General features: G+C 44.5%; 1 protein-coding gene across 3 annotated transcripts in view; it reads right to left on the bottom strand.

Annotated features, from left to right (window-relative positions):
- The window catches only part of tie1 (tyrosine kinase with immunoglobulin-like and EGF-like domains 1), a 93,032-nt gene that overhangs the window by 29,360 nt on the left and 41,334 nt on the right, over window positions 1-22,338 (bottom strand). For 2 of the 3 annotated variants that reach the window (XM_078560852.1, XM_078560853.1), the window contains exons 8-14: window positions 19,153-19,298; window positions 16,857-17,001; window positions 14,905-15,066; window positions 13,782-13,919; window positions 12,838-13,125; window positions 7,633-7,908; window positions 991-1,293 (exon numbers count right to left, since the gene is read on the bottom strand). In XM_078560852.1, the coding sequence (XP_078416978.1) occupies window positions 991-1,293; window positions 7,633-7,908; window positions 12,838-13,125; window positions 13,782-13,919; window positions 14,905-15,066; window positions 16,857-17,001; window positions 19,153-19,298 (1,458 nt within the window). The remainder of the gene's footprint in view (window positions 1-990; window positions 1,294-7,632; window positions 7,909-12,837; window positions 13,126-13,781; window positions 13,920-14,904; window positions 15,067-16,856; window positions 17,002-19,152; window positions 19,299-22,338) is intronic. The other variant, XM_078560854.1, reaches the window with a different exon arrangement.

Here is a 22,338-nt window from a genome sequence, read left to right as displayed (position 1 = left end):
CTGTGTAAGGAGCAGTGGCTTGTAATTTTGGGGGTTCGCAGTATTTAATTCCTTAAATACAATTGCTCATCCTAGATTTTCCATTCAGGTGAGATCCTGAAAGTAGGTTGGGGTACACATTGCACCCACTCAACGTCAAGTAAGCTGATTCTAGACATTTAGCATTAGTTTGAAGTCTATGCGCCTGGTCATTTATGTATCCCCCCAACACCACTCCCTTTGTCTGACCATTGGCAGCCATGCCTAGGACTGAGGCCCGAGCTCTGGAATTAGTTGCTTAAATCCCTCCATCTCTCTGCCTCCCTCATCCTTTAGGACCTTCCATTAAATCCAGCCCCTTGGGCAAGTTTTTAATCACCCTCCGTTATTTCCAATATCCCATACTCTACTACCCATATCCTGACTCACACCAGCTTCTGCCCACCTGTCGCCCCGGGGCTCATTGACCTACCCAGGCTCTCAGTTCAGCAACGTCTCAAATTTGATATGCTAATCCTCAGGTTAAAATCCCTCCACACCCTTCCCTATCTCTGTAACCTCCGCCAGCCCTACAATCCTCTGAGAACTCTGCATTCCTTCAATTCTAGCCTCTTGAACAACCTTAATTTTTTTTGGCCCACCATTGATGGCCATACCTTTAGCTGTCTAAGCCCTAAGCTCTGCAATTCCCTTCCTAAAACTCTCTCTCTCTCTCACCTACTTTTAAGATGCTCTTTAAATCCCTTCGCTTACACGACTCAATGTCAATTTTTGTCAGCTAACAGAATTGTGAAGTAAATTGGGGCATTTTACTATGTTAAAGGCTGCTTGGAAGTGTAAGTTGTTTAGTTAAGCAGCAAGGGCAAGGATTGACTTAATACCCCTTAACACATATACAGGTTGAAGATTAGTAATACATACCCACGTGCACAGACATGTAAACGTATATACATACATATGTATACAAATCCAGATGTGTACTGTAGTTAGCTGAGTTCTTACATTTCTTACCTGGTGGAGTTACTGCTGTTCGAAGTTCTTTCATTGGGTTTGGCTTGCTCTCTCCCTTATTGTTCTTGGCTAAAACCTCCACTAGGTAGGGGGTCTCGGCCTGCAACCCATGCAAGACATACTCTGAAATTGGCATCTCCGCCAAATTGATTGGTGTGACTTCAGTATATGTTGCAGCCCCATAGACTTTACACCTTATAACCACAGAGGAGATGGCGTGTTTTTTTGGTAGAACCCAGGAGATAACCGCAGATGTGTCCGTAATGTTTGATATCTTAACATCATAAGGTGCAGGAGGAATAGCTGGAGTTAAAAACAAGGAAGAGAATATTCACTCATTTAGTTCATGAAAGGCACCTACAGGCTTGTCCAGAGTCCAGCATTTTTACTGGGCAATGGGGTACATATCTTGGTAAAGCTCTAAGGGAACAAAATGTTATACCAATATTCTGGACAAAGAAACATTTTGACTCCCATGTTCTCATCCATTCTAGATAATTTGACCTCAGTTTACTGGTAAGTACTCAACTTCAGGTGTCAGCTGCAGCTCAGTTGGTGGTCTGTTCCCCTTTCAGTTAAAAGGTTGTGGTTCAAAGTCCCACTCTGCATCCTTGACCAAACATTCTAGTCTGAGTCTCCAATGCATACTGAGAGAGTGATACACTGTTGGAAGGCCTAACTTTTAGATGAGATATGAACCCAAGGCCCTTGTCTGCCCCTCAGATGGATACAAAGGATCTCATGGCACTATTTCAAAAAAGAGCAGGAGAGCCTTGGCCAATATTTAACCCCCAACCAAAATCACTAAAAAACAGATTATTTGTCCATTATTATATGATGAAGACTTTGCTGTGGCCAAATTGACTGCCATGTTTCTTACACTACATATCAGTTTCATTGGCTATAATGTGCTTTTTAATGTCCTGAAGTTGTACAAGACATTGTATAATTACAAGATTTTCTTTCTAAAAAGATTCCTCGGTGCAGAAGAAAGCCTGGTGTTTTTTTATTTAAATTGATTTTTTAAGCGTTTACATTCATCTCTTTGCTATTCATGAAGCTACTGCACATTTTTTGTGCTTGTTTTCAGGCTAGATAGGTCTGTGATACAAGCAAATTGAGTTTGGCGTAAATTTAAACTTGGGCCTATGTAGAAACAATCTTCACTCTGGCAATAATGCTTTGACTTGCCTTGACAGAACTGACCCTTTCAGCTATGGGCTGTGCCTCGGGAGGCTGGGGGTGTAAACTTGATAGGAGATAACTGGGAATAATATTTTGCAAAAATGAGCAGTATTTATTCACTGTTTAGAAAAAAAAACAGTTGCACAATTGTTTTAGAACAAAATACAGCGGATGCTGGAAATCTGAAATAAAAACAGAAGATGCTGGAAATAATTCACAGTCCTGAAATGTTAACTCTATGTCGTTCATCACAGATGCTGACTGACCTGCCGAGCATTTCCAGCATTTGCAGTTTTTATTGCACAATTCAGTTGTTTACATGCTTTTGTCCCAGCTTGCCTTTAGCTTCTGACAAATAGCAGCAGCAGCAGCAAGAGCAGAAGTGGAACCAGGACCAGGGATACAAAGAGCGGCAACCCATGACCCCAGACTAGCAGTGGTGGAGATATAAAGAGCTCTGCTGGGAGGGGAGAGGGGGTTATAAAGAGCTCTGTTGGGAGGGGAGAGGGGGTTAACAAGTGCTCTGTTGGGAGGGGAGAGGGGGTTATAAAGAAGTCTGTTGGGAGTAGAGAGGGAGATATAAAGAGCTCTGCTGGGAGGAGAGAGGGGGGATATCAAAAGCGGACACTGTGTGTTTGAATCAAGGGTTCGAGAAAAATCAGTGTGGCCATTACAGGAAGCAGATAAGCGATTGGTTGGTGAGTATTTCTCTTTTTCCTCTCTATTTCTCTCTAACCTCAGGCACTGGTTTAAACTAAGAGCCAGGAAATTAAAGATTTCAAATGAAGTAAATAAAACACAAAGTGAATCAGTAATGAGTGTTAGCGCAGAACACCCTTAGATCATGGATGAGCAGCTGAGACCTGTTGCTTGTAATTCCTGTGCCATGTGGGAACTTCAGGACAATTCATGTGTCTTGGGGACCACGTGTTTAGGAAGTGTCTCCAGCTGCTGGAAATCGAATTCACGATTCCTGAGCGTGAAGGGGAGCTGGAGACACTGTGCAGCATCACGGAGTACGAGAGTTTCCTGCATCATACATTTCAGGACGTTGTCACCGCACAGGCAGAGACCGTTGAGGATAGAAACAGAAACATAGAAAATAGGAGCAGGAATAGGCCCTTCGGCCCTTCGAGCTTGCTCCACCATTCATTATGATCATGGCTGATCATCCAACTCAATAGCCTGCTCCCGCTTTCTCCCCATATCCTTTGATCCCTTTCGCCCCAAGAGCTATATCTAACTCCTTCTTGAAAACATACAATTTTTTGGCCTCAACTACTTTCTGTGGTAACGAATTCCACAGGCTCACCACTCTCTGGGTGAAGAAATTTCTCCTCATCTCAGTCCTAAATGGTCCCATATCCTCAGACTGTGACCCCTGGTTCTGGACTCCCCCACCATCGGGAACATCCTTCCTACATCTACCCTGTCTAGTCCTGTTAGAATTTTATATGTTTCTATGAGATCACCCCTCATTCTTCTGAACTCCAGTGAATATAATCCTAACCGACTCAATCTCTCCTCATATGTCAGTCCCGCCATCCCAGGAATCAGTCTGGTAAATCTTCACTGCACTCCCTCTATAGCAACAACATCCTTCCTCAGGTAAGGAGACCAAAATTGCACACAATATTCCAGGTATGGTCTCACCAAGGCCCTGTATAATTGCAGCAAGACATCCTTGCTCCTGTACTCGTATCCTCTCGCTCTGAAGGCCAACATACCATTTGCCTTCTTTACCGCCTGCTACACCTGCATGTTTGCCTTCAGCGACTGGTGTACGAGGACATCCAGGTCTCGGTGCACATTCCCCTCTCTCAATTTATAGCCATTCAGATAATAATCTGCCTTCCTGTTTTTGCTACCAATGTGGATAACCTCACATTTATCCACATTATACTGCACCTGCCATGCATTTGCCCACTCACTCAGCTTGTCCAAATGACCTTGAAGCATCTCTGCATCCTCCTCACAGCTCACCCTCCCACCCAGCTTTGTGTCATCTGCAAATTTGGAGATATTACATTTGGTTCCCTCATCTAAATCATTAATATATATTGTGAATAACTGGGGTCCCAGCACCGATCCCTGCGGTACCCCACTAGTCACTGCCCGTCATTTGGAGAAAGACCCATTTATTCCTACTCTTTGTTTCCTGCATGCCAACCAGTTTTCTATCCATCTCAATACATTGCCCCCAATCCCATGAGCTTTAATTTTACACGTTAATCTCTTATGTGGGACTTTGTTGAAAGCCTTTTGAAAATCCAAACAAACTACATCCACTGGCTCCCCCTCATCAACTCTACTAGTTACATCCTCGAAAAATTCCAGTAGATTTGTCAAGCATGATTTCCCCTTCGTAAATCCATGCTGACTCTGTCCAATTCTGCCACTGTTTTCCAAGTGCTCAGCTATTAAATCTTATATAATGGACTCTAGAATTTTCCCTACTACCAACATCAGGCTGACTGGTCTATATTTCCCTGTTTTCTCTCTACCTCCCTTTTTAAATAGTGGGGTTACATTAGCTACACTCCAATCTGTAGGAGCTGTTCCAGAGTCTATAGAATCTCGGAAAATGACCACCAATGCATCCACTATTTCTAAGGCCACTTCCTTAAGTACTCTGGGATGTAGATTATCAGGCCCTGGGGATTTATCGGCCTTCAATCCCATCAATTTCTCCAACACCATTTCCCTACTAATACTGATTTCTTTCAGTTCCTCCCTCTCACTAAACCCTGTGTTCCCCAACATTTCTGGTATGTTATTTGTGTCCTCCTTTGTGAAGACAGAACCAAAGTATGTATTTAGTTGGTCAGCTGTTTCTTTGTTCCCCATTATAAAATCTCCTGTTTCTGACTGTAAGGGACCTACATTTGTCTTCACCAATCTTTTTCTCTTCACATACCTATGGAAACTTTTACAGTCAGTTTTTATGTTCCCCGCAAGCTTACTTTCGTACTCTGTTTTTCCCTTCTTAATCATTCCCTCGGTCCTCCTATAGTAGATAATAGATGGGTGGCCATTTGGAAGAGTAGGAGGAGTCAAGAAGTGCAGGAGTCTTCGGGTGTGTGTCACTCTCAAACCGGTACTCAGCTGGAGACAGTTGGGAGTGACGATACTTGGAAAGAGTGCAGTCCAGACCATGGCATCAATGGGCAAGGTGCTGCACGGGGAGGAAACAGCAAAGCATAGAAATGCAATTGTTCTAAGGGATTCCATGGTTACGGGAATAGACAGGTATTTCTATAACCATCCTTGGGCGTGTTGCCTCCCTTGTGCCAGGGCACAGGACATCATGAAGAGAGTGCAGAGTATTCTGTAGTGGAAAGGAGTGCGCTAGAAGTGTGGCACGCGTTAGTAGCAATGACATAGAGAGGGCAGGTATTGAGGTCCCTATGGTCAGGCTTTCACCAGTTAGGGAGGAGGTTAAAAAGTAGGACCTCAAAGAGACTAATCTCTGGATTCTCCAAGTGCATATGCTAGTGAAAGCATAAATAGGAAGATATTGAGTATTGTGTCCAGTTCTGGACATCATATTTAAGGCAAGATGTGACGGTTCTTGAATGGGTGCAGAAGAAATATCCCAGAATGGTTCCAGGAATGAGCGATTATAATTACACGGTTAGGTTGGAGAAGCTGGGGTTTTTCTCCTTGGGGCAAAGGAGATTGAGGGGAGATTTGATAGAGATGTACAAGATTATGACCGTTTTAGATAAGGTAGACAAAGAAAGGGCGCAAATTAAGTTTTGGGGCAAGACATGCAAGGGGGATGTGAGGTGGAACTATTTTTATACAGATGATGGTAATGATCTGGAATTTGCTACCTATGAGGGTGGCGGAAGCAGAGACGATTGATGCTTTTCAAAGGAAATTGGATGGACACTTGAGGGAAATAAACTTACAGGGCTACAGGAATAGAGTGAGGGAATGAGACTGACTGGATTGCTCGACAGAGAGCTGGATTGGACCTGATGGGCTAAATGGCCTCTTTCTGTGCTATAATGACTCTATGGATCTATGGAGGGCAAATGCACAGGAATTTGCTGAAAAGAAAATGTTAGCAACATGTTGATGGAAAGAAAAACTGATCTGGAGCAGATTAGGTGACTCTTTCAATGACACTGAATGTGGTTTGGCTTCACTCAGGAGTGCTCGAGCTTGGAGGCAACAGGCAAAGCTGAACAGGTTTGCTTCAAGGAACACTGCCATGCCCCCTATCAAATAGATACAAATTCCGTTTGGTTAACCATTTTAAAAAAGGTTTTGGCTGTGGAAATCCACATGGAAATATACCTCGGAGTAAGTGCTGAGCTGCAGCTGCCTCCCACCCTCCCCTCCCACACCTCTGCTGTCAAGCCCACTAACATCTGAAAGGTCACATGGAGGTCCCTTAATTATCATCCCAACGACAAGCCTCCACACCATGAGGGACACACCTGGGATAACCACCATTCACATGAGGCTGGAAAGTCCAGCAGAAGGATGCTGAGCAGGTGGGTGACGGAATGGGGGTCTGCCTGGTCTTCCTTGGAAGAAGCATGCAGGTTACTGCCCCTTCCCCACACCCCAAGGACTCCTTTCCCTTACACAGAGGATTAGTTGAAAAAAAGACTTAATAATTTAATTGGCCAAATTTGATGCTAGAGACAGAAGTCCCACCACCGAAGCCAAAACCAGGAGGCAAGTCCACTTCAACCAGGGAGGGGGTGGGTTGTGGAGAGGGGGGAGCCCGCATTGGCATATTGCCAGTGATGGCCAGTGCTGAGGCTACAGCTGCGAGGGGAGGGTACCACAATGGGCGTGTATCTTTGAAGGAAGGCAAATGGCTTGCTAGACAGGCCCTGGCATTCAGAGGGGCAAGGAAGGGGTGTGCTGGCAGCGCTGTTGCCACAGGTGCAGCCATTGTTGCCAGGGGACTCCTCTGTGGGCCATGGAGCGCCCAAAAAGGAGGCCCTCCCCCCTTACCTTCAGAACCCATTGGGAGGCTATCAAGTTTCACTGGATTGTCTCCCTAGACGGCAGCTGGTCTCCCCGAAGCAGATTAATGCCTACGGGGGCAGGCTGCGGCCCTCAATTGACTCATTTGAACTCCTGGTGGCCAGCTGATCTGTCGCCTTCCCAGCCGCTGGCAAAATGACATGGCAGCGGGAAGAGGTCAGGCATGCCACCCGATACCTTCCTCTGCCATTTTGTCAGCCTTCCCGCCTTCTAGTGCGTGGCCAAAGTGGTGGTAAAATTCCAGGAAAATGGCTCAAGTCTCGATTCTGAAACGAATGCCGATTTTTGGGACAGGCAGGAGAAGATAAATGTTCACGGCTTAGATTTCTTCCCATCATGAGAATGAGGAAAATTGGCCGCAGGAAAAGAGGCAAAGGGAAAGGGGCCAAACAGAGAGAAAATACCCGAGAGGGAAATTCCAAAATGGGGAGAAAAAATCTCACTTACAGTCACTGAAGGTCCAAGATGTGACGGGGCTGCTCCATTCGCCCGCAACATTGGACTGAGCACGCACTCGAAACTGATACTGTGTGCTGGGACTTAGATCTTTGAGAGTTTCATTTCTAACTGTATCAATCCACGTGGGCTTGCTGAGTGGTTCCAGCTGCTGGTACTCGATGGTGTACTTGTTTATCTCCTTTGTGCTGAGAGGAGGCAACCACTTCAGTTGTATGCTGGTCAAAGACAAGGGGATGGCCTGTAGATTTCTGGGAGATGGAGGGCCTGCACAGACAGAACCAATTTCTTCATTTACATTGCACTGACGCGCCAAGTGTATTCATAGTTGAACAAAGAGACCTCATGATACTGAACCAAGGATGAGCCATGCCGCTGCCTCAATGCTGAAACCTTGTGTAACTCTTGACTACTACACCAGTGTAAAGCAGAATTTTCTGCCACTGTCTCTCAGGTAAAATGGAAGTATGCACCATATCTCACACTGACAGCACTGCACTGTCCCTGTGCAACAGAGTGATATCACAGTAATACACCTCATGTAGCACAATAACATATATGTTGTGTAATACCATGGCAATATAATATATCGAGACCCCTGTGTAACATGGAAGCACCACAGGCCAATAACCTGCATAACATGGAGGTCCTATCCTATAGGCTGTGTAACCATGGAGCTATAATGAAACTGTACCCTATATAACACAGATACCATGAGATGTTACACTATGTAATATGGGGATACCATGGGATTGGAGCACAGGATAATATAGAGTTGTATCCTGTGTACCATGGGACATTATGCTGTGTAACACAAATAGGGAATGGGACTCTACCCATTTCTTTTTATCTTAATTTATTACATGCTGTGTCTGGAGTGCCCCATGAAAATCACAGCTGAGTTTGTGTCTGACACAGATAACTTTCTCTGCCATTCTTTGTTTATGTATTCCACTTTCCTACAGTATAGCTATTGAATCAACACACCTGTCCTGGCGTGCTGGGTGACTGGGAAAAGCATTCACCAAGTCTTCTGATTCCAAATTGTGCCAAGGAACACCATCTTCTCATCATCAACTGAAACACGCAAGGTGAGAGTCACTGCTCTTGACATCAAGGCAGTATTTGACCAGATGTGGCATCAAGGAGCCCTAGCAAAATTGAAGTCAATGAGAATCGGGGGGGGGGAGAAAATTCTCTGCTGGTGGGTGTTATACCTAGCATGAAAGATGGTTGTGGTTGTTGGAGATCAATCATCTCAGCCTTAGGACGTCATTGCAGGAGTTCCTCAGGATAAAATCCTAGGCTCAACTATTTCCTGCTGCTTCAGACCTTCTCTCCACCATAAGGTCAGAAGCGGGGATGCTCACTGAATATTATACCGTGTTCAATACTCTTCACAACTCCTTAGACATTGAAGCAGTTCATGCCCACGTACAGCAAGACGTGAACAGGATTCAGACTTGGGCTGATAAGTGACAAGTAAAATTCACACCACACCAGTGCCAGGCAATGACCACCTCCATAAAAGAAAATTTAACCATCTCGACTTCACATTCAATGCCAATATCCACCACCTACAAGGCACAAGTCGGGAGTGTGATGGAATACTCTCCACTTGCTTGGATGAATGCAGCTCCCACAACACTCATGAAGCTTGACATCATCCAGGAAAAAGAAGCCTGCTGATTGGCACCCCATCCACTACATAAAACATTTCATTCCTTTCACCACTGGCACATAGTGGCTGCAGTGTGTACCACCTACAAGATGCACTGCAGCAATTCACCAAATCCTTTTTAAGAGAACTCTCCAAACCTGAGACCTCTGCTGCATAGAAGGACAAGGGCAGCATAGACGCAAAGGAACATGGCTGCACCCAAGTTCCCCTCCAAGTCACACCATCCTGACTTGAATATATTGCAGTTCTTTCATTGGAGCTGCGTCAAAATCCTTGAAACTCCCTTGCTATCAGCACTGTGGGAGTGCCTTCAGCACATGGACTACAACGGCTCAAGAAGGTGACCGATCACTACCTTCTCAAAGGCAATTAAGATGGACGATAAATGCTGACCTTGCCAGTGAAACCCACATTTCATGAATGAACAAAAATAAGTATAAATGCATAAAGGTTATGTAATCCCATCAATTTTGACCGCTCCATGGTTTGCAGATGTTCTGAGTAAATGTGCAAGGAGATCTACAAATTGAAAATCAAATTGGATTGGAAAATTGATGTAAAATTACAACATTCTGAATCAAAATACCAAGTACTGATTATCTACCACTTAAGACCCAGCTGCTACTTAACACCTCATTGCCTTATCTGGTAAACTGAAGTCAGGGTGAGAAAGCTGGCTATATCAGGACAGAGGTTCCCACTGAATTCTAAAGCTCCTCAAGACCAAGTACTGTGATATGAAACTACAGGCTGGATTTTTACGCCCTGCCAGGGGCAGATATGGAGGCGGACATGGAGGCAGGCAGGTGCTTAAAAAGTATTAAAAGTAGCGTCACAGGCCTGTTCCCCACTCCTTCCAGCTCCTAGGCCATTTTCCCAGAGGTGGGAAGCGGGTTACTCATTCACAAGTGCCGGGAGGCCAATTGACCATGTTAATGGCCACTTAAGGCCAATTGGCAGAGACTAACTGGGATTTTCCAGTCGACCTCCAGGTTCCCACAAGTGGCAAGGGGGAGTACAGCTGCCTGGAGGTGACCTCCCACAGCAGGCCGGGTTGGTAGGGAGGGGGCGGTGCTCCAGGCAGGCTAAGAGGCCCCCCCTCCCCCCATACCTCTGGTAAAGTAATGGTTGGATAGCATCCAAGGTAGTGATTGATGTGTCTCCCACCAAACTGCAGATGTCACCCCATTCCAGAGCAAGAAAAGTAACCCCATTAACGGCCACACTTCTGTCGGTTAGACAGAGGAGCGGTTGTTTTTTTCCTGTTTGATAGTACAATTAATTCTACCTCCACAGAACAGTTTTTGTTGTTAAAATATTCACACAAAATTCTAGATTATCGAACAGTTGAGTGAAGGTTTCCAGTATTGTTATTTCTGTAAATGTAGAAACAAAGAGACGTCTGTAAGACAGAACCTTTGTCTCATATCACCTTTGTCCCATTTCAAATTTATGCAACGTGTAGCAGTAAGATGGCGTTTTTTGGGGTTAGATGGAGGTCCGCCACCATTTTAAACAAGGTTTGGCAAGATTTAAATCTGCTCTGTGCTCAGACTGAGTCAGGGAAACAAGTCACTGATAAGTCTATCCTCTTTACCTTCTAGGGGAAATGTGTCCTGAAAATGGGACACTTTCTACCTATTGCGAGCAAAAACTCTAAACAGAGACTGTGTAGATTTGTACGTCTGCAGGTTTCAATACGACACTGTAGGTTTAAAACAAAGATTCAATTTGTCAGACTGATCACATATCTAGCTGCTGCCAATGGTTTCACCTGCAAAAGGGCAGAGAAAGGCCAAAGTTTATTTAAATTACATTTATTGGTATCTATTTACAATGGCAAAATTGTATTGTACAGCCTGGTTTCAAATTATCCATTTGACCTTCCTTATTTTCTCATTGGTAACCTTGACCAGGAATAAGCTGGAAAATGGAAAACTACAGAGTTTTTGCCATTGGTATGTTGACCTTACATATCGTTTGAAAATAATAATAGTTTTAAAAATCGTGACTGTTCACTGTTAATGTGCAAGAACAAACTGTAATATTTCTTCAAAATGATTAAAATGTTAACTGCACAAATTCCATAAATGCAATAATTCCCTCTACTTAATTTTTAAACAAGCTTTCCCTTCATTCTGCTCTTCCCAGGTGTGTGTATAGTTACCTATTCTCAGTTTGTTTTCTCTATATCCTACGAAGCTTCCAAGATCAGCAAATGCGGTTCCTAATTCCTGAATTTACAAGTATATTTCTCATCTGCATTGCTGGAGACGGGGCTACGGAGCAAGACAATTTATCTACAACACTGGGAACTGGCAACTGATGCAATGGTACAGGTAATCTTTCTAGATAGAAGATAGATTGTGGCCCAATTTAAGGAAGTATATACTTGCCTTGGAGGCAGCGAAGGTTCACTAAATTGGTTCCTGGGATGAGAGAGTTGCCCTATGATGCAATGCTGAGTAAACTGGGCCTATGCTAGCTGGAGTTTAGAAGAGTGAGAGGTGATCTCATTGAAACATGCAAGATTCTGAAGGGACTTGACAGGGTGGATAATGAAAGGTTGTTTCCTCTGGCTGGGGAGTCTAGAACATGGGGAGGGGGGGAGGGGGGTGGTGGGGATACAGTCTCAGGGATAAGGGATTGATCATTTAGGACTGAGATGAGAAGAAATTCCTTCACTCAGCCAGCTGTGAATCTTTGGAATTATCTACCCAGAGAGTTGTAGATGCTTCATATTTGAGTATATTCAAGACTGAGGTTAATAGATTTTTGATCTCTCAGGGAATCAAGAGATATGGGGAGCCAGCTGGAAAGCGGAGTAGATGTGTGATCTGCTATGATCATATTGAAGAGCAGGCTTGAGGGGTTGAATGGTCTACTCCTGCTCATGTTTCTTATGTTCTTTGTACAAAATTAAGGAAGTGGATGGTGTAGTGGGTTAGACACTAGGCCCAAATCTCGCTCTTACTAATGAGATGAAAGAATTCTCTACGTGTGAAGCAAGTTTAAGCATTCCCAATAAGTTGCTTGTCGGTATAGGCCCATAGCATAAAGCTTACCCTATTCAGCAATAATTAGCAATCTCAAAGATAGAGGTTTTGCTTCAGGGCAGGAACTAACATATGGGGGTGAGTAGAGAAAGCTTTATGCTGCATTTGACTCTGCTATATCTGACCTGTGAGGGTATAATGCTGACACCAGACAGGAGCTGCATTTCCCTTGCGCTAACATTCCTCTCCTTGATGAGCACAATAACAAAAACAAAGCTAAGTAAGTGAGAATAGGCTAGCACTGACCATCCATCTGATTCCTCACTTCCACATGGTAAGGAGATACTGGGCTTTCATTCTGTGCCTCAGTATCAGCATGCTACCCTGATGCTTTTTTAAAAAACTTTCATATAGAAGATTGCAGATCTCAATTGGTTAAAAGCAGCTGGAAATCCCTGCCTTATATTCCAGGTTTAATTGTATGGAAAATCTAAAAAGCTGTCCAATGTTCTAGATTACCTCCATCCACTTCCACCATGACTGCCTCAGACGGTGGCCCGAGACTGCCACAATGGTACACCATGACATCCACCTTGTATGCATTTCCAGGCTGCAGGTTAGTTATTTGCGTGGATCGTACTGAGAGGGGCTGCACTCGAACCTCCCTCTTAATAGAATTCCCAGAGCCAGTGACTCGGACGACAAACCCACTTCCGGTCTCGTGATCTTTGGAGATGTTCCAGCTGACTGAGATGGTGTCCCTGCCTTCGGCCAAGGCCCGATCAATCTTCGCCACTGTGGTGGGTTCTGGAAAGAGGAAAGCAATGAAATTCCGTTGCATTTTGTAACTGGGGGGGATGAGATGTAAGAATGAGCAAAGTTAGGAACAGTGCTGATTGAAGATGTATGTGGGACATACAGTACAAACTAGGCAATAGCTTGCACTGATATACAAATCTTGTGGAAATGTCTGATCATTCTTGTGGGAAACATGCCAATTATATGGCTGCCGTGCCCATCAGTGATTATAAATTAATCAAAAAATCTTTATTTTTCACTAACATGATCTTAAATATTATCATGCTTGGGTGAGGTGGACAATCAGCTTTACTATTGTCACATAGGAATAGGAGTTGATATTGAGATATGCAAAACCCTTAATGATTACTAATATACTAATATGTAACATATTCAAGAACCATACTGAGATATGAGCTGTACAGTGTTATGAAGCAGTTTTCTGTCTACACCATGTAGACCTTGTGCGTCAGGAATATGGAGTTAGAATATTGGCCCGTATATGAATAGGGTTAGTTCTAGGCATAAAACACTCTCCAGTGTTCTGCATGAGTGAACTGTCCACTTTACTGTATGTATATAAGAACTTGCGTTGGGTGATTTTATTTTGTGAGACAGGTTAGTAACAGGCTCCATTAATCAGGTGAACAAAACTGAAAACTTACCTGGGCAATCAGTTTCTAAGATAGCATCAGGACCCGGGGGCCCCTCTCCTCCCTCTCCAGGACGAGTGAGCTGTACTCGAACCAGATAGCTTGTCGAAGGTTTCAGATTCATCAGTGTGATTGGCTCATTATTGTCAACTAAAATAATGCAGACAAAACATTTCTTAATCTCAGCCAAGATGTTATTACATTGCATTAACCAATTTATGGCAGTGTTTTTTTTTGGGGCACTGTGGGGTACTTCTGCCTCAATAGTCCCATTTCATTACTATTCATTGCCAATCTGCACATGCAAGTGAATTGGAGTCCCCGGGTTTTTTACAACTAGGAGTACAAAAGATTCCACTCAATCAGCATACAACCTGTGTGCGCGCATCAATGCTGAATAATGCCCACAGCACTATTACTGACCCACAGCACTATTACTGACATCACTGGCTTTTATCAAGGAGAATGGCCCATATCTAAACTTGGAATAAGAGAAGGACTGTGTGAACAGCATGAGGGAAGCCACCCACCAACATCTGTAAACCCACATCTGCTGGCAGAAGTGACCAGGCTTTAACCGAGTTTTAGTGCATGAGGAGGCTCTAGGTGCCCCCAGCCCTTAAACTGGCATTTAACGCACAAACATCCTCATGCATTCCTTATATGCCCCCTATGCTTACATCTGGGTCTGTGAATGAATATACAAATGAACTGACCTAGGAAGTTAAAGTGATCTTATCACATTACTGCTCAGCTGGAATTTGCACTATTTAGGGGTTCAAGAAGGCAGCTCACCACCATCTTCTCCAGGGCAATTAGGGATGGGCAATAAATGCTGGCCTAGCCGGCAATGCCCACATCCTGTAAATTAATAAAAAAAACGAGCGCTCAAGAGAGAATATTTGGTTCCAGCAAATTTTAAGGGAAGTGTTATCTGCAAACCTGTAGCAGTCCACTAGAGGGCTTATCCTTATCAAGTGTTTTCTCTGCTAATACACTGCCAATTGGTCTTTCAGTCAAGTGAAACTAGCCTAGCGGCAACTATCCTCTTAATTTGATATAAGGTTCTCAATGATTTATATGACCACCTATCCCAACTGTTCTGATATTAAACATTTCTTTGATATGGCTTTACCTACTATTGAAGACCATTGTGCTCCACTGTCATTTGGCTTGTAGAGGAGTTTAACCGATTTCACTGGTCCATCTCCAGTAAAGTTCACACTGTTTGGATCTACTTTTAGTTGCTTGCTTTTCTTTTCCAGGACTCTTGGTATGCTTACTGGGACAGGAGGCACTGGAATAACAATTGGGATTTGTTTTTGAGACGGGGCAAAAAAAAGACTTACAGATAATCCATTAGTGCGACCAAAAGCAATGTGTCAACAGGCAAGTCCAAGGATGGCAGTTCAACAACTCTTAGCAGTTGGCCAAAAGAGGTAAAGCGTTGGAAAAGGATGTCCCAGTTAGGGAAGAAAGATAGAAATCTCATGTTGGGCAATGAAGGGTAATTTAGAACTCGCACTAAGATTTGGACTAAGTTTGGTTAAACTCATTCCAGTTTAGGCCATTAGAGAGAAGAGACTGTCAGCACCTCAGTCTGATTAGATCCAGAGCTCAGGGACAAAGTTTCCAATCCCTGCTTTTTTTTCCATTTTTTTCTTTCGTCATTCAAGAATTTGTGCGTTAACTTGGACGTTGAACAAGAAATAATTACACAGCTCTGGCTTTTCCTTCAACTCAAGCAACTCAGCTACTTCTACTGGAAATCGCTGGAAAATAAAATCACAAGGCATCAGAAAGAGGAAAGCCTCTCCATTTACAGCAGCCATTCCCCCCCCACCCCCTCCAGTGCAGCTCACAAATGCAGAGCTATTGTGCACGATGGTATAAGCTGTGCTCTCCTTCGCATCACATGTAGCTAACATTGAAACTTAAACAGCAGGTCACAGGCGCTGTGGGGTTTATCTGAATTGGAAGCACTAGGCCATACTTTCAAAGCTCAGTGGAGGCAACATCGGAGGTGGGTAGGCCTGCAATTTTCTGACACCGGCCGGTGTGCCAGTTTACTGGCGTGTTCCCACCTCCAGTGCCATTTTGGAACATGCTGGTTCCTGGGTGAAACGGCCATCTTACCTTCAGGCGACAGATAGCCAATTGGGCAGGTTAAAGGGCCTCTTAAGGCCCCTCTGCTGCCTCTGACTGGAATTTTCCAGTCAGCAGACGGGTCCGCCCCATAGTGGCTGGAACTTGGCCAGTGAAAGGGGGCAGCCTGTCACTGGCACACGGATGGGGGTAGGTGGCGGGCCAACATCCCTTTGGCTTGTTAAACCCAACCTCACTGCCATGATTAACAAATCACAGAATCACAGAATTGTTAGGCTGTAGAAGGAGGCCATTCAGCCCATCATGTCTGCACTGGCTCTCTGAGCATTTTAACTTAGTGCCAATCTCCTGCCTTTTCCCTGTAACCCTGCATGTTGTTTCTATTTAAATAATCATCCAATGCCCTCTTGAATGCCACAGGATGCAGCTGTTTCAGAACATTTGAATGGTGTTGAGGGGGCAGCTCCATCTTGAGGTGCTCTCTCTCTCTCCCTCTCTCTCTCTATCTCTACCACAGCGGCAGCCCCTGCCTCTGACGGTGAGGCTCCCATGCTCTCAGCGCCGGAGGACCTCCTTAACTGGATGGCGAGTGGGCCTGAGGCCTGGAACTCAAAAATCACGTCGGGGTTGTACAGCTGCCGCTGTTTGGGGTTGGGCTTCAGAAATGATCCTGACATCGGGGTCCCGGCCCTGCAACCAAAATTTAGTCCACAATGTTCGCAGCTGTAGCCATGAGGCATTCAAGAGGGCATTGGATGATTATGATGCTATATGTAATCATATTTTAGCTGACTCCATGGCCAGTGTTTCACCCCCCACCCCACCACTCCCAGGCAGATGTGGTGCACCATCTAAATCTCCATTCAGTTCAGCGGGACAGTAATGTCCCGCCAGGTGGGAGGGGCCATAAAATCCTGGCCCATGTGTTAGCTCAAATGTAAAAATCTAGGCCCAAATGTTTAAGTTTTTGGACTCTCCTACCTTTCACAATGACTTTGAATCGCCTAGAATCAGTGCCAGTGGATGTACTGACTCTGCACTCCCACACACCTTCATCCTGTAAACTGATCTGTGGTAATTTGAATTCTGAAGTGGTTATATTTCCTTGCATGATGGATTTAGTTGCCTGTGATGAAAATACAAGATACAATGCAATTCATTTCAGATAATTTCTGACAATATGATATCAACGTGATAACTCTCATCGACTGTTTATCTACAGTATAAAATGGGCCTGCACATAATAGCATGGTAATTAATCTTTATTCTACAAAATGGTAAGGAATGCCATACAGTTGCACAGTGCATAATCCTTACATGTAATGAGAATAAACCCTCAAACTCAAACTCATTGCATTCAATAGACCAGGATCAATCTGTGCTGCTGTAAACTCCTGCTAACTTCCTTAGGGAAGTAGGGAAAAACATGAGAATGTAGTCCCTGGACTGCAGTATTGTGTATCTTGGTAGAAAGCTGGGAGCAGCAATGATGGTGATCCAGGAGCAAGCAAATCAACCATCTATCTGTACTGCTAAGGATACATCGGGAGGTGAACTATTGGGTGCAGGCTCAGAAAAATCAGGAGCAACTCAAGTCTTAACGGTAGCAACATCATTCAAAGAAGCAGCTACAAGAAACAACAATGGGAGAGCCTGGAAGGCTTTTTTTCCTTCAGGAAATGGGCATAACTTTAACAAGAACACACTCTGATGAAAAATGGTAAGCTTTACACTAATGTATCCTTGCCAGAAGCAGTGATTTGCATTTCGGTTAGTCTTACTAATTTGGTCAATGGTTTCAATCCCACATTCCTCAGATGCGGACGCGTTCAAGGACTTGAGGACCTCGGCAGTTCTGAAGACAGTCACGTTGGATCAAAGCCTTCCTCTCTCCACAGAGGTAGACATACCTGTGGAGTTTTTCCAGCACTGTCTGTTTCTATTCCTGTATCTTCCTCTACTTTAACAACTGATTTTTCCCTTTAAAGATGCAGTGATTTCTGCCCTAACCACTCAATGTAAGTTGGCAAGGACGGAGGTGTCAATGCACTGAGAATGGCCTCCATCATTATGTGCAATGCACTAACATCAACAACAAGCACTGAAGCGTCAAGTAATTCTGTTAGCAGTTTATCTCTGAACTGCACTTAGTGGTGATACAGCGAATCTCAGTGCCCTGACATTCAATTTCCTGTAGTTTACTTTGTTGTACTTGCTACAGGCCCAGTCGGGTTTCACCAATCTGAAAGGCAACACATTTCTGAGGTGCCATTTATGCAGGAAAATTGGCCCTCTGGCTTTCAGATCCTGCTTTTAATTTATCATCTCAAAGTCCACACCACCAGTATTTCACTCTAGTGTAGCCAGCTCAAGAAGATCTCTGTGGATACAGTCCAAGCTTGGATTTAAAATCTGTAATCCAAATGTTTCACCAAGTATTTCTTTGGGGGGAAGGGTGGGTGAGTGGGAAAAATTGGATAGCTCCACTGCAGATTCAGCACAATGGATTGAATGGCCTCCTTCTGCACTGCGTCCTCATCCATGCCTTTGATATTTCTAGGCTCGACTATTCCAATGCACTTCCTGGCATGCCTCCCATGTTCTACCCTCTGTCAACTGGAGTTCATACAAAACTCTGCCATCCCTGTCTGAACTTGTGTACAACTCTCATGTTTTACCCTATGATCAATCAGCTGTGTTTACAGATAATGTGTGTCTCACCCAGTGATCGCACTGCTGTGTTCAGGGCTCGCAGGTCGTTTCCTTCACAATCATGTTGCTGCTTGTATGGATCACAGGCCTCTCCCTGACAATCACATTGCTGTGTCTAATTCACAGGCCATTACCCTACAAGCACCTTGTCGTATGTATAGATTACAGGCCTCCAGCCCCATACTATGATAATGCCGCTGCTTGTACAGTTCACAGGGTCACTTATGATCATGGCTCTGTGCGTCTACCTCCTGTTTATCTTCCTCTGATCATACTACTATGTGCCTATCTCAATGTCCTATGTTGATGGAGTGAGGTGATGTAAGGTGAGAGGAACGGAAACACCAGCATTGACTTGTTGGGCTGAATGGTCTGTTTCTGTGCTGTAAAATTCCACATAACAACATGGATGTAGAAATTTCTGTTCATGGCAAAAAAGTTTGGAATAATGTCCTTAACCATTGATCCTATAAATAAAAAACGTTGATGATAATAATCTCTTGGTCTCCAGTTTGAGTTCCAGAGTCTAATTCAGGTAGGCGAAGTCTGCAAGTTAGAGACTCACCATCACAATTTCTCCACTAGGTTTGCGGATCTGAATTTCCCTGTCGACAGGCAGCGGTTTTGCTGAGGCAGAGCATTTCATCACTGGACTTGAATTAAGGTTCAGTTCAACTTCAGTAAATGTGTCCACTATCTTTGGGATGTGATCTTAAGGGAAACAAATCAATATATATGACTAAATGTTACTAAAATATTACTATATAGTCCGTCAGGTATACAATATAACATGGTGGAAACCCTCACCACCAATGTTATCAGTATCTCCAAAATTCCTATACTGCTACAAGCACCAACATTACTGTCTCCAACATTGTCATAACCTTTTCTCTTTATTATTCAGTCTTGGGATATGGGTGCCCTGGCATTGGTTGCCCAATTCTAGTGGATTTGGTGGTGGTAGACTATGAACCACTGAGCAGCTTGATACAACTGAATGGCTTAATAGGTCACAGCCCAAGTTAGTTGAGAATTGACCATGTTAATGTGGGACTGAAGTTACATGTAGGCCAGACTGTGTAAGAATGGCAGATTTCCTACAATAAAGGTCTTAATGGCTATTTGGGGATAATCCAACATTTTCATGGCCACTTTTACTGATACTAGATTTTTATTTCCAGATTTTGCTTTTAAACTGAATAGAAAATTTCATTGCCATGGTGAGATTTGAGCTAACATTCTTCTGAATTATTAGCCTATACCTCTGGGTTAATATTCGAGTAGCACAAGCACTCTATTACCGTGCATACCTTCATCAACATACCTGCACCAATCACAACCACCACAAAGTGTTTATGTCCTACATTAAATCACGTAATCAGCAGAAGATGTTAATCAACTTTGACCCCTGCAATTATTCCACCTAACATCATGGGCTGAATCTTCCGGTCGGTGTACGGGGTCGGGCCCAACACGCCGACGCATAAAATGACGTGCGATGACATCAGGCGTGTGTCCCGACGTCATCACGCGTCATTTCAATATTTCATTCAGCGGGCGCGCACCGGAGACAGCTGCGCGCCCACCGAAATGTCAACAGCCTATTAAGGCCATTAAAAAAGTAATTAAACTTGTTAAGAACGCTGCCCGTCCAGCCTTAAGGTTGGCGGGCAGGTGAAGAGCCCAAGCGGCCTTTGCGTTTTTCAGGAAACCTCATCCACGGACGGGATGTGGTTTCCTGAAGCTTTTATAAAATAAATGATTAAATTTTCCAAACTTCACAAACATGTCCCAGCTCATGTGACACTGTCACATAAGGGAACATGTTTAAATAAATTTTTACTTCATTTGTGAATAAGTTTTACAATCCATTCAATCTCCCTGAGGCAGCTCCGTGCTTCAGGGAAGCTGCTCCGCTCTTTAGCGCACATGCGTGAAAGAACGCAGGCCCCGACTCCCCCCCCCGCCCACACAGGTAGTGCTGAGCGCTACCGGCCACACGTTACACTGGGCGGGCCTTAATTGGCCCACCCACGTAAAATGGCAGCGCGGGATCGGCTCCACACCTGCCCCCGTCCACTTCCGCTCGCCATAGGAAAAATTCTCCCCCATGAGAAAGGGTGCCAAGGCTGCCTTCATCAGCAACTTCACAAAATCTTTAAGACCTTTCACATAATTTCTCCCCTGACAGTCATCAACAATCAGCACCTGAACATCCAGCTTCTCTCAGCGGATGTAACTTGGGAATGACTGGGTTGTATCATCAGGAAGGTCCCAACTTTTATCATTGGTCTATCCTGATCTCAGCCAGGTGACAGTGCGAGCACTAAACTTGACTCAGCGCCTCTGGCTTACAAAGCAGGGAGAGCAGCTATCACTCCCTGTTCCTGTTTAACTTCCCTGCTGGAAATTCAAGCGCGAGGAGAGGATTGAGCTTGGCTGTGATGTCTTCCATGAACTGCCTGCTGTCACTCATGTCAAGGCTCACAAATGAAAATTGGCCACCTGAGGATAAATGCTATCAAAGGAGAACACAGCAGAGACATGGGCCTTCAGGAGAGGTTGGAGAGGGCGGGGTAGGAAGCATAATAAAAACAAAACGCTCCACCCATCGTCACTGATTATTAACACCAGTAACAACGACCACCATCACAAGCAATTTGACAAGTCAACATGGCCACGATCTACAGACCACCGTCAGCTTGGAAGATTTTTATTCTTGGTGAAATTTTGTTCAAGAAGGTGAGAGGTAATAGTTCCACTTTTGAACCTAGTGTCTAGAAACTCAGATCAGGTGTAGGATAGCCAGATGTAGGATGAAGTTCCTTCTGCTCTACTACTGGCTTCGTGTGCAACCTTTAAGAAGAACTTCTCCATTATCCTGGAACCCTGCTATAAACCAGTTTTATGTTTTTGGTTATCAGGTTCGTTTTGTCCAACAAACGGGAGCTGTGCCCTTGATGTTAACACATTAGTTGGTGCTTGAAACAATATAGACAGAGAGACCGATTAACTGAACAAACATTGGTAGTTTATTGGAACTAAGAACAGAGCACTCACACCATGGGCAGAATTTTCCCCCCATTGGGGGGGAAGTTGATGGGCGAGCACGTGCGGGCGCGCTTCCGATCGGCGCCCCGATTGGGGCCGCACCACCATTTTATGTGGGCGGGCCAATTAAGGCCCGCCCAACGTGACGTCCGCAGGGAAGCACTATGCGCTCCCTGTGTGGGCGGGGGGGGGAATGCCTAAAATTGAGAGTGCGCTCTTCCGCGCATGCACATGAAAGAGCGCACATCTCTCTGAGGCTGTGCTGCCTCAGAGAAATCACCTCTACTTATAAAAATATTAAAAATAGAAAAAAAAAATTCCCTTACATGTCCCCTCATGTGATAATGTCGCATGAGTTGGGACATGTTCATAATTTCTAAGAAAACTTTATTAAAATTTTTAAAACCCTACATAAAACCTCATCCCGCCTGTGGATGAGGTTTCATGTTTTTTCTAGTTGCTGGTGGGGCTCCTGGCCTGCCCGCCAACCTTAAGGTTGGACGGGCAGGTTCACTAATGACTTTAATTGATCTGTCAATGGCTTCAGTTGGCCATTGACATGTCGGCGGGCCCGTAGCTGATTTTGCTGCGCCCCCGCCTTCCTGAAAATTTAAATGGGCGCGGTGACATCAGGAGTTCCGCTGGAGTAAATGGTAGCATGGTGAGCACCTGCAGGTAAAACACAGTGATTTGAATGCTG

This window comes from Cetorhinus maximus, chromosome 17, assembly GCF_964194155.1.
Source record: "Cetorhinus maximus chromosome 17, sCetMax3.hap1.1, whole genome shotgun sequence".
Lineage (NCBI taxonomy): Eukaryota > Metazoa > Chordata > Chondrichthyes > Lamniformes > Cetorhinidae > Cetorhinus > Cetorhinus maximus.
Note: the sequence above shows the minus strand (reverse complement) of the source record. Positions and strands in the feature narration are given on the sequence as shown.